This window comes from Hevea brasiliensis, unplaced genomic scaffold (assembly GCF_030052815.1).
Source record: "Hevea brasiliensis isolate MT/VB/25A 57/8 unplaced genomic scaffold, ASM3005281v1 Scaf286, whole genome shotgun sequence".
NCBI classification, from domain to species: domain Eukaryota; kingdom Viridiplantae; phylum Streptophyta; class Magnoliopsida; order Malpighiales; family Euphorbiaceae; genus Hevea; species Hevea brasiliensis.
In genome coordinates this window covers 98376-111338 of record NW_026614791.1, presented here as the reverse complement: position 1 = coordinate 111338, position 12963 = coordinate 98376, and the positions used below count along the sequence as shown (strand labels likewise).

The 12963-nt window shown below is 32.5% G+C and overlaps 1 protein-coding gene and 1 long non-coding RNA gene across 2 annotated transcripts; one reads left to right on the top strand and one right to left on the bottom strand.

Annotated features, from left to right (window-relative positions):
* Positions 1 to 2029: 2029 nt before the first annotated feature.
* LOC110639900 (probable E3 ubiquitin-protein ligase EDA40) lies at positions 2030 to 4889 on the bottom strand. The gene is made up of 2 exons (XM_021791014.2): positions 4143 to 4889; positions 2030 to 4045 (listed from the first exon to the last, which is right to left on the bottom strand). The coding sequence occupies exons 1-2, from the start codon at positions 4545 to 4547 to the stop codon at positions 2300 to 2302; spliced, it is 2151 nt and encodes a 716-aa protein (XP_021646706.2). The 5' UTR covers positions 4548 to 4889; the 3' UTR covers positions 2030 to 2299.
* Positions 4561 to 5172, top strand: LOC131176940 (uncharacterized). The gene is made up of 2 exons (XR_009146740.1): positions 4561 to 4695; positions 4811 to 5172. It is a non-coding gene; the product is annotated as an uncharacterized LOC131176940 (long non-coding RNA).
* The last annotated feature ends 7791 nt before the right edge of the window (positions 5173 to 12963 follow it).

Genomic DNA, 12963 nt, shown 5'->3' with positions numbered 1-12963 from the left:
AAAGCAAGAACACACAGGGACACTGTTAAAAACAAAAAACAGATGATTTTTATGGCCAGAAATTGATGTATATGAGTTTGGCGAGAGACTGTACAAATGTATGGTCGTACTTGATGGGGAAACATGCATAAGGCAGCAGCAGCAGGAGAAGGGCTGCAATTTTATTGGTCTAGAATATCTGCGATGGTGTGCTTGTTCTATATGGCATATGCCACCATTTTAAAAAAGCAAAGCATAAAAAAGGTAAGGAACTCATCATTGCCACTAAAAAGCTTTGAAGTTGTGCGCAATTAAAGGAAAATCATCTATACCCCCAAAAGTGAAAATAAAAGAGCTCGGCAAAAAGCCTTTTTAAGCTCAGGTTAATGTCACCTTAACCCAATTTTTCTCCTTCCCCACGCAGTTTCAGGCTTCTTGGGAAGGCTGCTTTTCCCCTCCCACAGACGCTTGTAATCAAACCCATCCTCCTAATTCCTAACATATAAATTATTATCCAAACCCAAGAGAATCATATGAAATTGTTAAGAGGTTAAAAATTTACTCATGATAAGGTGGTCCTTGTCCTTGCCATGTGATTAGTGATTAATTAAACATATAAATGAGAGCTTTGTTCCATATTTTTACTGTGGCCCATTGTGTTAAAATTGATCAGTAAAAAGATTTTATATTATAAATTATTTAAAATTTAAGAAGCTTTTTATAATCTTTATGTTTACATTTAAGAATTTATTTTCTCTTAAATTAGATTGAGTCTCTTATAATTCAAAATATTTCATCTATTGAAACCTACATACTGAATTCAAGGAAAGAAAAAAAAATGCATAAAATGAGGCTATCAGAAATTGGCATATTGATTCACAAATATGAACATAAGTTATGGTTTTGTATTTATAAGCAAATGGGAATGGATTGTTAAACAAACAAAAAGGAAGGGGGTGTGGTGAATATAAATGATGAAGCAAAAAAGGAAAGAAAGTAGCCATTAACTCAATATCTAAAAGATCAGTTTTTCTTTGCATAAAAAGAAATATGTCAATCATCCTGTATTTATTTCCTAATGCATGAATTAGAATTTAATTCTAATAATTTCTATTTTTTAATTTTAAAAAATAAAAAATAAAAATAATTTTTATAGACAGCTGGGCAAGTTGTGATGGTTGATTTTTTTAAATAAAAAAACACTCTTGATCATTTATGTATATTTTTCTTTATGGAGCATATCCCTATTTAGAAATTTTGGACTGACATGATTATGTCCACCCTCTATGGAAACCAACATCTTAGATGCATATGAGACTTCTTCTACTCAATCAATGTGCATGAATCTTCTCTCTCTCAACATTTTCTTTATGGAAAGAAAATCTGCTTCCACATTTTTGTGATAGTGGGTGAATCCCTTCCACTAAGCATCCAAATTATTGGATATTTCTATATACAAATGGTTTTTTTTTAAAAAGAAAAATATTTCCATTAATTTTGTTTATTGACCAATTAATTTGGCCAAAATCTATCACTAACATGAGAAACATGAGATGAGCTAAAATCCAACACCAACCAAAACCCTAATAATCAAATGCTTTTGGTCATTTATACAACATTTCATAATATCACATCAATAAATCTTTAAGTTTTTAAGTTTATATGTTAAATTCATAAGCTAAAAAAATTCAGATGGAACATCTAACTTTTTATTTTAGTGCTTTATAAATCTTATACTTATAAATTAATTTAATCAAATATTTTAATAATCAATGTACTTATAAATTATTTTTTATCAAATATATTAATGATATATAAATATTTATCAATTATAAATAATTTAATTAAATACATAATTATTTAAAATTTTAAATATTTATACATTTAAATTAATTTATAAACACTAACTATTTATAAATAAATTATTATAAGTTAAATTAAATAATTTTTAAAATTAATTATAAAAATATATAATATAAATTTTAATCAGCAACACCCACCTCGTGGCATTTTAATCGCCAAAAGCACACGTTAAAAAGCAAAACAAAACAAAACAAAACCCATTTCATATTCATAATCCTCCATAATCTATCATGTACTTCCAATTTACACATATTACAAACGACTACCAACAACTTCCAAAAATAAAAATCTAGCCTACCTGAGGAAAGGAAACAAGACCACTTGTCGCTGTTATGGACCTGGCTCCACTCAATCATTTTCCTCTTTTTTTCTTACATAAAATTTTATTTCATGGCTTTATACTATTTCTTTGCATTGCAGAATGCAGGCAATGAAAAGGGAAAAAAAAAAAAAAAAATCAAAATCTGGCATTTTCAAAACCGTGCAAATCGCTGACCCTGTTCATATGCTTTCTCATTATCGCCACTTTAGCCAAGTTCTCCGCAGCTCGCCACGCCGATGTCGGCGTAAGAAGCTCTACCTTCTCCTCTGCTTGTTGACTCTCCTTCTGCCTCTGACTCCACACCACCTGCTGCCTTCGCCGATGCAGCTCTCCCAGCTCCGCCTCTAACCTTCTCAGATGCTCGATAGCTGAGCAGTCACTCGATTGCATCAACAATGCTTGAGCTGATGATAACAAATGATAAGCTCCAGATAAATCATTGTGATCCATTAATCGCCGAGATTCAGCCACTGCTCTTATTGTGATGTGGAGGTCCCTCAGCCGTTGGATATGTGGCTCTGATGATCGAACGGCTTGAGCTCGAGGTATTATCAGGGCTTTTTCCTTGGATAAGACTGGCTCCTGTGACGATGGGTCTCTAAACGAGGACCGTACGGATAACAAGTGGTGGCCCTCGGTGGAAGAAGCCGGCACTTTCAATTCTATGAGTAGTTCTCTCTCTTCCTCGGCGTGAAGATCCCCGAGCCGGACCGAACCGGGTCCAAAAACACTGGGCCGACCTGTGAGTGAATAAACCGCTGCTATTTCTGCTGGAGCTGAACCGGAAACAAACCCGAGGTGAAGCTTTAGATCTTGAACCGCAATGCTTAGTAGATTATCCACGCACTTTGCCAATGCGTCTTCTGATGGCGCGTTCTTGCACGCGCTAAAGTCACCGAGGCCAATGGAGTGTACGAGGATTTCCAAGTGAGAAAAGCGCATTGATGACACCATTAATGATGGACGCTTCTGAGCAATGGAGTTCGTGTAAGACTGGTCATCGTGACCGTTGGATATAATGATGATGCTGGAAAACGGATTCTTCACTCGCCGATCTTCAATCACTTTTGCAGCTTTTTTAAGCGCGTCGTTTGCACTCATCCCTTGACCAGTACTTCCCAAAGGATCGATAATCCGACGAGCCGATCTCCGTCCTTCGGCCGTCATCCTCGTCAACGGCAACAACCGCTTGGACGTTGCCGAGAAGGCCACAATCGACAATCGATCCGTGGAATTCAGCGAAGATATTAGTAGTCGCATCACATGCTTCATCATTTGTGACTTCACCCCGCAAATCCTCTCGCTAACGTCCAGCACAGTCACCAAATCAATAGGAGGTCGTCGACGAGCAGCCAGGGACGGTGGCGCTCTGACCTTGAGCAGGACGACGTGCGTCTGGTAACTCCTCCCAACATTCAGCAAAGCAGAATCCGGCAACAAACAGACTTCCACATTTTTGGCATTTAGCATGACGTGATTACTCACTCTAACTGGAGCTGGATTCACAAAGAAGCCTTGAAACTCTTGAGCTGCATTGTGGTCATCACCTTCGGCGTCGTTTTCTTCCAATTCAGGTATAGGGTTGAAGACAGAACCAGGAGAAGGAGACGTGAGAGGCTCATCGTCGTTGTAGATTCTCAAGTTCTTGGTTTTTGAAAGGTCTTTGAGCTTTTCGTCTAATTTCTTGATCTCTGGTTTGTGGTGGATAGAGAGCAAAGGTTGTTCTTTCCAGGTGGCGCTGCACACAGGGCAGATAAGGAGATCCTGCCTCTTCACGTGTGCAGCTACGCAAGGGAAGTGAAATACATGGGTGCATTCCGCTGTGAAAACCGCTGTTCCTTTCCCACTTTTCACACTCTGGAAGCAGATTCCACATTTACTCTGCAAATAAAACAAGAAAGAATTTTGTAAGTGGTTAGCGATCATTGAAAACGAAGAAGTTATATTTAATAGAAAGGAATGAACAGTGAATACTTACTTTGGAGAGGCGGAGGCTGGCTTTGAGGAGGGAGAAGCTGGATGGGGATTTAGGAGAAGAGGCATCGGAGAAGTGGAACAATCTGGGGCTGATGCATTTTTTTGGTGTTTTTGTTTTGCATTGGAGTTTTGGGCTATTGGGTACTGATGATGTAGGAGTTTTGGCTGTGGTTGTTCGGCAACGAAGACTCGGGTTTGATACAGGTTGAGATTGTAAACGGGGTGCTGATGAATCGGAGAAAAATCCAAACTTGGAGCTTATTCTTGGGCTATGGTTACTGGAGGTACTGGGGGTGGTGGAATTGTTGTCGCAATGGTGGTGGTGTTGCTGCTTCTCTGTGAATACAGTGGCTTCTCGCTCTCTATGAAAGGATGTGCAAAACGCCCTTCTCCAACCAGTTACCATTGTCAAAAACAAAATTCAACGAGACTTGATGGGTTATCTGTGGAAGGATTTGATGCGGGTGAAATGGAGAGGAAATGGATTGAGCATGGAGGAGTGGAGAGAGTAAGTAATTAAGGGGGAGACAAAAGAAGGAGACGCAAAGAGAAAGGTTTGTGTCGTTTTTCTCTTTCTTCCTATTTCTTTTGTTCTGTTGCTGTGTTCTTTCTATCTCTCTCTTTTGATGGCTCCCATAAGATCACTGACATGAAAAGCTCTCACTGTAGCTGCCAAAATTTTGAAACCCCTCTCTGTTTCTCTCTCTCTCTCTCTGGGAATAGCCGAACAGGACATGAATACACAATCCGATACATATAGAGCAATGTTGGGCATTGGCATTTGCATGGAGACCGGCAAGTGTAGGTCACTACCTACAGTAACAAGTCAATTGATTGGCTCTGTTTGTTTGTAATCCTGTTTTTCTCGTTTCTAATTTCTGATAGGACAGTAGGACACTGTCTTTACTCTCATGTTATGCTTCACCGACCTGAACCTTTGTCTTTCCTTCAAGTGTACAAAGACAAAATAAAACCCAAAATTTCCCACATGGATGTGGGTGGGTCACCTTATCAAGGGCACCTTTGATTCACACTTTCGACTTACTCTATGCCACCTTACCACATTTTCACAAGCAAAATTCTTGTCCTCTTCCCATCACCTGTTGTGGCCGTCATGTGAGCCTCTCTGCATCTCCCTGCTACTGGTTATGTTTTGTCTGATGCCCAACTAGTAAACGCGAGGGCTGCGAGTTGGCGCTAGGTTAATTTTACAATATTTGAATCTTGACCCAAAAGAAAAAAGATTTTGTAGAATAGCGGCCATTATTTTGATCACAGCAATCCCTAGGGAATGAGGCGAAATCACAGAAAAATGGACTGATCGATATGATTATACACTGTCAGTTACAGCCTCTGAAAGTTTGAGAGATTTTAATGGCTCTCATTTAATAACCATAGATTAACGTTAATTAAACCAGTTCACTAGGGATGAATATTCTGTTAATTGAATTAAAATTTTAATTATTAAATTAATAATTAACTCTAAAAAAAATTAAAAATTAAATAAAATTAAAATATTTGATTAGTTATTAATTATAATTGAATTAATTAAAAAAATAAAATATATATTTTATATTATTAATTAGTTAATAAAATATAATTTTTATTTATTAAAATAATAAATATAATTTATAATTAATATATTAATTAATAAAAATTTTATTATTTCAATTAATTTAGTTATAAATCAAAGGTAATAAAAATAAAAATTATTATTATTATTATTAATTAAAAATTAAATAAAACTAAATTTATTCTTATCAAAATAATTAAATTTTATCAAATTGATTTAATTATAACCGAATGTAATTCACCGTAATGCCAAATTGTAACTCCTATAATGCTACCTTTCTCATATTAAATTTCACTTAACGGCTCCCATTTAATAACCCCACCAAATTTTATTTGGTGCATATTGAAATCTTTTTTATTAATAAATTCTGTGGGCTTCGGCCGCAATTAATTAAATGGCTCAATTATAGGTTTCACAATATTAAAAAAAAAAAAAAATCAAGCCACGCTCATATTCTGCCCCTTATTTCTTTCATTTGTTTTTAATATATATATTTCTAATTTACTTTTTTGTTTGTTAAATATGCCTATTCAGCATAGAATCCATTCTATCCAAAAATTTTAAAAAATAAAATCAATCTGATTGTCTATATAATTTGATTTAAAAATTAAAATTAATTTTTATAAAATCATAAATTAATTTAAATTTTTATGTAATTATTTGGTAAGTAATTTAAATTTATTTATAATTTAAAATAATTCAATTCTAATCCATATAAAGAAATAAGAGGACTCGCTCTACCCATTTACTATCTCTAGTGAGCTATTTAAAATCATTCCATTTTGATTTGTGGAAACATATAGGCTTCATTTGTAATAAATTTGTAAAGAAAAAAAAAATTAAATTCTCATATAATCATTAAAAAATGAATTTTTAAAATTAAAATAAAGTAAATTATTTTATTTTAAATAGAAGAATTAATAAAAAAAAATTAAATTGAAATCTTACAAAATTTTAGTTTATAAACAGAATTAAAGGTCCGATTATGTGCGGAATTACCTATCATTGACTAGAATTAATTGACCCACTTAATTTTTAAAAAATAAAATTTTCATCCATTCAAGTTTTAAAACATAAAACATAAATAAATAAATAAATAAATAAATATATATATATATATATATATATATATATATATATATATATATATATATATATATATATATATATATTGTATTGAATTGCCAATATAGCCCACCAAAATAATTGTTTTTATCCCACCAAAATCTTTAAAATATTTATGTGTATTAAATGTAGGTGATAAAAATTTCACCCTAAGCATTTATGATTTTAATCTTTCAAGATAAATGATAAAACCAAGAAAAAGTTAAAACATATCTACCAAAACTCCAAAAGACGTAGTCACCTCTCGTTTTACTCTCCAAATACTATTTATTTTCTAACTTTCATCCTTTTGGAGAACCACAAAATAAAATTTTTTTTATGACTTTTATTAAAAAAAATTCTCTATTTCTCTATTGATTGACATTTTCACCAAAATTAATATATAAACTCAATTTCATAAGATATATATATTTTTTTATATTTTGATTAGGAGATTAATTGTTAAATGATTATTTGATTATAAATATTGAAAAAAGTCTTTAATAGCTCAGACAATGAAACGATTATGTAATATTTCTAAAAAGGATAGTGCTAAACGTCACAAATGTTTTGACACAAATGACACAAATGCTCATAAAATGACATAACTATCCTTATCAAAATTTTGAATGGAAGAGATGTGAAGAGATAGAGTGAAATTTGAATTTTATTCTCTCTCTTCTATCTAACAACTACTTGAGTAAATAGGATGAGAGTTTCCATGCTTTTCTTGAGCTATCTTCTATAATTAATATTATGTGAGTTTCAATTACCTTTTTGAAAAAGTTTAAAGAAGTATATTGTTGATTTATTAAACAAACCCTTATTTGTATCTATATTTATCTTCTTTCTAAGAAACTCTTCATTGTAAAGCATTTTAGTTTCAGTCCTAGGCCTCCTGGCTTTTCTTCCCTGAGAGAAAAATTTTCTGGCACGTGATAAATCCGATCACACAATGACAAGGAAGCATACATCTGAGAAAAACACAAGTAGTACTATTATCTAGGATTAAACCTGGAATCTATCATTCATGGGATGAATGTGCACCATTGGTTATTGGTGTTAGTAAAAGTGTGTACAAATCTTACAAGACCATGTAGGAGGCTGTAGAGGCCTACAATCACTTCTTGATTTCAAAAAATAATGAAGAGAGCAGTTACAATGACATCCATTTCGCAATATCAACAAAAGAGTTTACCTCAACTGATAGAGCTATACAAGTCACACATAAGATGCTGTTTCAACATGCAGTAGATATTGGAGTGAAACCAACAAATTCTTTGTTGGCTTTGTTATTGGGATTTTCTTTGTAATGCATTTGTCCAAGCGTTAGATTGTTGAAATAATTTTGGTTTGATGATCTTGAATTTAGCTACTTTTGAAGATTTTGTAAGCATTATTGTTAAAAGTAAACCATGGTTAAAGAACTTTATTTAGCACAAGAGTAGTTTTTTATTAAAGAATTTTGTTTTATTTTTCTTCACTTATTAAGATTAGCAGAAATAGATCTTACAACAATGGTTTTAGTGTTACTTTATATTAGCATGGATGTGTAATTTACTTAATTGATGTACATAAAGCAAATACTATGGACTTTATTAAGTTTTGGATATTAGGTTAAAAAAAAAAAAAAGAAAATGCCATGAAATTTTTGTCCACCTGAATCCAATTTGGAATGAGAGTCTAATGTTATTGATCCCAGAACATATTCCTCCTCTGAAATTGGTGAGTTGAGTTTGTCTGGTGGAATTAAAACAAAAATTATGAAAATGCCTACTGAACCTTCTCTATACATATGAACCACTTGGGATATGTATACATTAGATATATGTATATTATCTGTATTTTATATTGAAGAAATGAAAAGCAATTTTTAGTATTATGGAGTCATTTTTCTTTTTATTGGAAAAGAATTATTGCCTATTTTGAAAGACTTTTTTAGCTCAACTTTCTGGGTTGGGTTGTTTGTTCACAACTGATCTATGATAAAGATACATTTTCCACTGATGGCTTCATGGGTGAAGCTGAGATAGACATTCAACCTCTGGTTGCTACTACCAAAGCCTACGAAACTTCCACAATCACTGAGCCAATGTAGTTTGTCAAGTGGATAACTAGCAAGGATAACACTCTATGGAAAGATGGTGTTATCACCTTAGTAGATGGGAGAGTAAAATAAGACATAAGCCTCAGGCTACAAAATGTCGAGAGGGGGGGTGCTAGAGATCAAGCTGGAGTGCGTTCCTCTTACTCAATAGTAATCCAGATACACAATTTCCATCAATTGGAAGATGCATAGTAGGAACAAATGTTTAGCCTGCTGCTATTTATATATAATATCCTATGTATTGTTATAGGGACTTAATTTTCACAAATGAGGAAAAGCAATCCTTCAGAATTTTAATATATTGCAGATATATAATAACTTGAATTTGAAAAACAAATGCTAGTTTCCTTGTAGCAAAGGCTTGGTAACATGCTTAATTCATAAACAATAGAAGTCCCAAGCCAATGAAAATAGTACTGTAATAAAAAAAAAAATCTAGCTTCCAAACTTGGTAAGGATAAAAATAATGGCAAAACATTAGACACACATAGAGGATAACATAGCATATTGTCTCATGAAACATAAACTTAGCACACTATATACATAAGACAACACCAAAAAGGACCCTAACCAAACTGTAGCTACTACCCAACCCTTGTAATTTCAGTTTGAAACTCAATCCTATTGTCATCAGCCACTGTCAAAGTGAATTCTACCTCATCATCCTTTCCCAATTGGTTTTCCTGCACAAATGCATGCCATCCTTTTTCAAATCTTGCTTTCTTGAAGATTCCCTCTTGACTAAACTGAGTCACATACTGAACTTGAAATTATTTATGCACACCAGGTACTTGTATGTGAACCAACCTCCCATTCAAACCAAGAAACGTCTTCGCAAATTCAATTGGAATATTCTAGTAAATAACACAAGATACATTTTATACATGTCAATAGTTATTTGAAAAATAATTTACATAATCAATAAAGTTTTCAACATAATTCGTAAATAGCTAGTTTACCACTTCGTATTTCCAATCAAAGGTGTTCATCACAGACACAAAGTTTGGTTGAGTTGGAAGGGGTTCTGCATCAGGATCAGTGTTTTGCTTTATAAAAAATATGGAATTTAATAATAATAAACAAAAAAACAAAGCAAGTTCTTATTATTTTATTGGGTGCATGAAAGAAATTAAAAAAAAAAACTTGTAATGCGAAAGTCAGCACATTCACCTATTACATCATCATCATCTGAAGATATTTGAATTACTTCCGATAATGGTGGAAATCTATAATCAATCTCAACTCCTTTTGCATCAAACATTAACATCTCAACCTCCCGTAATCGATGATGAAAATATGATACAGAACTTTTGTTTCAACTTGTAGTATTTGATAAGTTCATCAACACCATTTGTAAAATATAAATTCCCATCTTTCTCATCCACTACAGCTACAACCTGCCATGAGTGACCTTCCAAACCTTTGACAAAAAGTGTTACAGTGTCAAAATTTAAATCGTCCAGTAGATGAGTAACATGATTTGAAATCCTCTATATACGTCAAAAAAATGGATGATAAACAGATATCATATCAGCATCAGTAAATTATCACTTATTTCTATTTTATATCGAATGAAGAAAAAAAAATTAGATAAAAGGATACAAAGAGCTTACGATCCTGCGAGTGTTGCGTTCAACAATGAAATAGAACCTATCCTTTTCTCCCATGGTGCTCTTAAGAGAGGATTCTTTCTCTGAGTTAAAATGGAAATATCTCACCATTTTGGGTTCTCTCTCTCAATCTCTGCGTCAACCTATATCTTTTACCATTTAGGAATGTTTGAATGGGAGATAATGGCAGTCAACAAACCCTTCAATACTCATCTAGATATTAATTGCCCATTTAATAAATAACAGCAGTGGGAATAGTGATATTAAAAAGGAAAAAAAAATCTGGCATAGGGAGGGTGCGAATGATGAACCCTCACCATTTTGGGTTCTCTCTCTCAATCTCTGCATTACCTAGATGTTTTGCCGTTTAGGGATGTTTGAATGAGAGATAATGACAATCAACAAACCCCTCAATAATAGCAACAGGAATAGTGATATTAAAAAGGAAAAAAAAATTGGCATAGGGAGGGTGCAAACCATGAACCCTCTGCCTTTGTTTTCTTAGGAGCATTTGCCAATTGGGCTTTATTTTTTCTTCAATGGATATGACTTTATCTTGTTATGGTGTGTTTTAAAGGGGAAAAAAAAAATCCTAACACGGAGGGTTTGAACCCTTAACCATGCTGGGAAGCATGCGCCAGTGCCAGTCGGGCTATTAGCCCTCGTCCGACATTTTATTGCATGAAATATATATATTATACAACCTCTAATATATAATTTTTTTGAAATTTTAAATTTTATTTGTTAAAAGTGTATATCATGTCAAGTAATATTTATTTTTTACATTTATATCTATCAACGTCCATATAATTTATAAGTAAATGATTTAAATAATGATAATAGTGGTGATTGTAAACCGTGATGATTTGAGTGTTTATGGAGTATTATTTTTTATGACATGGTATGAATATAAATACTTTATATTTTTGCATACTAGCAATTTAAAGTGGTGAAACAGCAGTTTGATTTAAGAATGCAAAAGTGCATGAACCGATCAACAAAATGAATATTTCAATATAGTATCATGTCAAGTTATGTGCAAATAATTCAATCCATTGCAAAGAACAACATCATTTTATGAGTTTTTTTTTTTCAACACTTGCTATGCTTAGTATTTGGGTGAAGAAATGTGTCCCTCTTTTTAATTCATGCATGAGTAATTTAAAGGCTTCACTTTTTATGATGGCAGTATAGTAGCAACCAAGACTAATTTCTTTATGCTTAAAAGGGTGAAAATTTTCTTAATGTGTACGTTTATTTATTTGTTCACATAATTTATTTGGAATTGTTTGTCTTTAATATTTATTTTTTTTTATTGTTAATATATTTTTTTTCTATATTATACACTATTAAAATTTTAATTTTTTTTAAGAGTTATCATAAATAAAAATTTGATAATATCACTGTTTCATTCAAAACATGCAACAAAAAGGAAATACAGTGATATAGATAAAATTAAAAGCAAGCATGTTAGAACATATTTGATCATATTGAATACTTATTTAACACCTTAAACAAAAACAACATTCAAAAGGTCTTCTATTCCATAGAAATAACTGCAATCCATCACATTTCAGAAGAAGTATCTGAAATTTGCACTGCCTCAGATCTCCTTGCAATCTCTTTATTTTCCACTTCAATGACTTCCAACATCATTTCATACACATTAATGAGAGGAAAATCTTGCAACATGATGACCTTAATATCATCTTCCCATATACCTTCACCATTCTCTTCATTAGCTCTTTGATTTCTTCCTTTAAATCAAGAAGTTGACCTCTGGTTAGTTGATACATAGTTTCCAAAGTAGCCGATGAAGCTAACATAGTCCATTTACTATCATTTTTCTTCACAGGAGTGTTTGCCATTACAGAAAAATGGAAGTTGGGAGAAAATAGACTAGAAGAAAATGAGTGCTATTATTTTGATAGCTAAGGGTGCTCTTATTTAGTTTGCTTAATAACTATATATAGAGATGGAAGGTATGCATGCCATTATGAATGGAACAATAACTTTGTTTGGCTTAATTAAATTGAGTGGCTCAATACAAATTTGTGTTGAGTTTCAAGATATATTGTGATGATTCTATTGGGCATGCAATGGCACAATAAATTGAAGATATATTGTGTGGTCCAATATTGTATGGCCTTATATATTTTCATAGTGAAGACTTGCAAAAAGCATGAAATGGCACGCATGTTGTATGTTTTCTAGTGTTAATATATAATGGCACAATACTTAATGGTTAAAGTGTTAAAATAATTGATAGAGGTAAATTTTTGTTGTATAAGTTACAAATGTTGCAATATGTATGAAATGTTATTGTGTTTATTAACCTGTAACCTTATTAATTCTTACTTTATTATTGTACTTGACAAATTGTATTCTCTAATTTGTTATATTGATTAATTTCATTTCATAGGAGTTG

Coding starts and splice junctions, on each gene's coding strand:
- LOC110639900 (XM_021791014.2), bottom strand. CDS start 4,547: ATGGTAACTGGTTGGAGAAGGGCGTTTTGCACATCCTTTCATAGAGAG. Junction 4,046..4,142: donor CCAGCCTCCGCCTCTCCAAA/GTAAGTATTCAC, acceptor TTTTATTTGCAG/AGTAAATGTGGAATCTGCTT.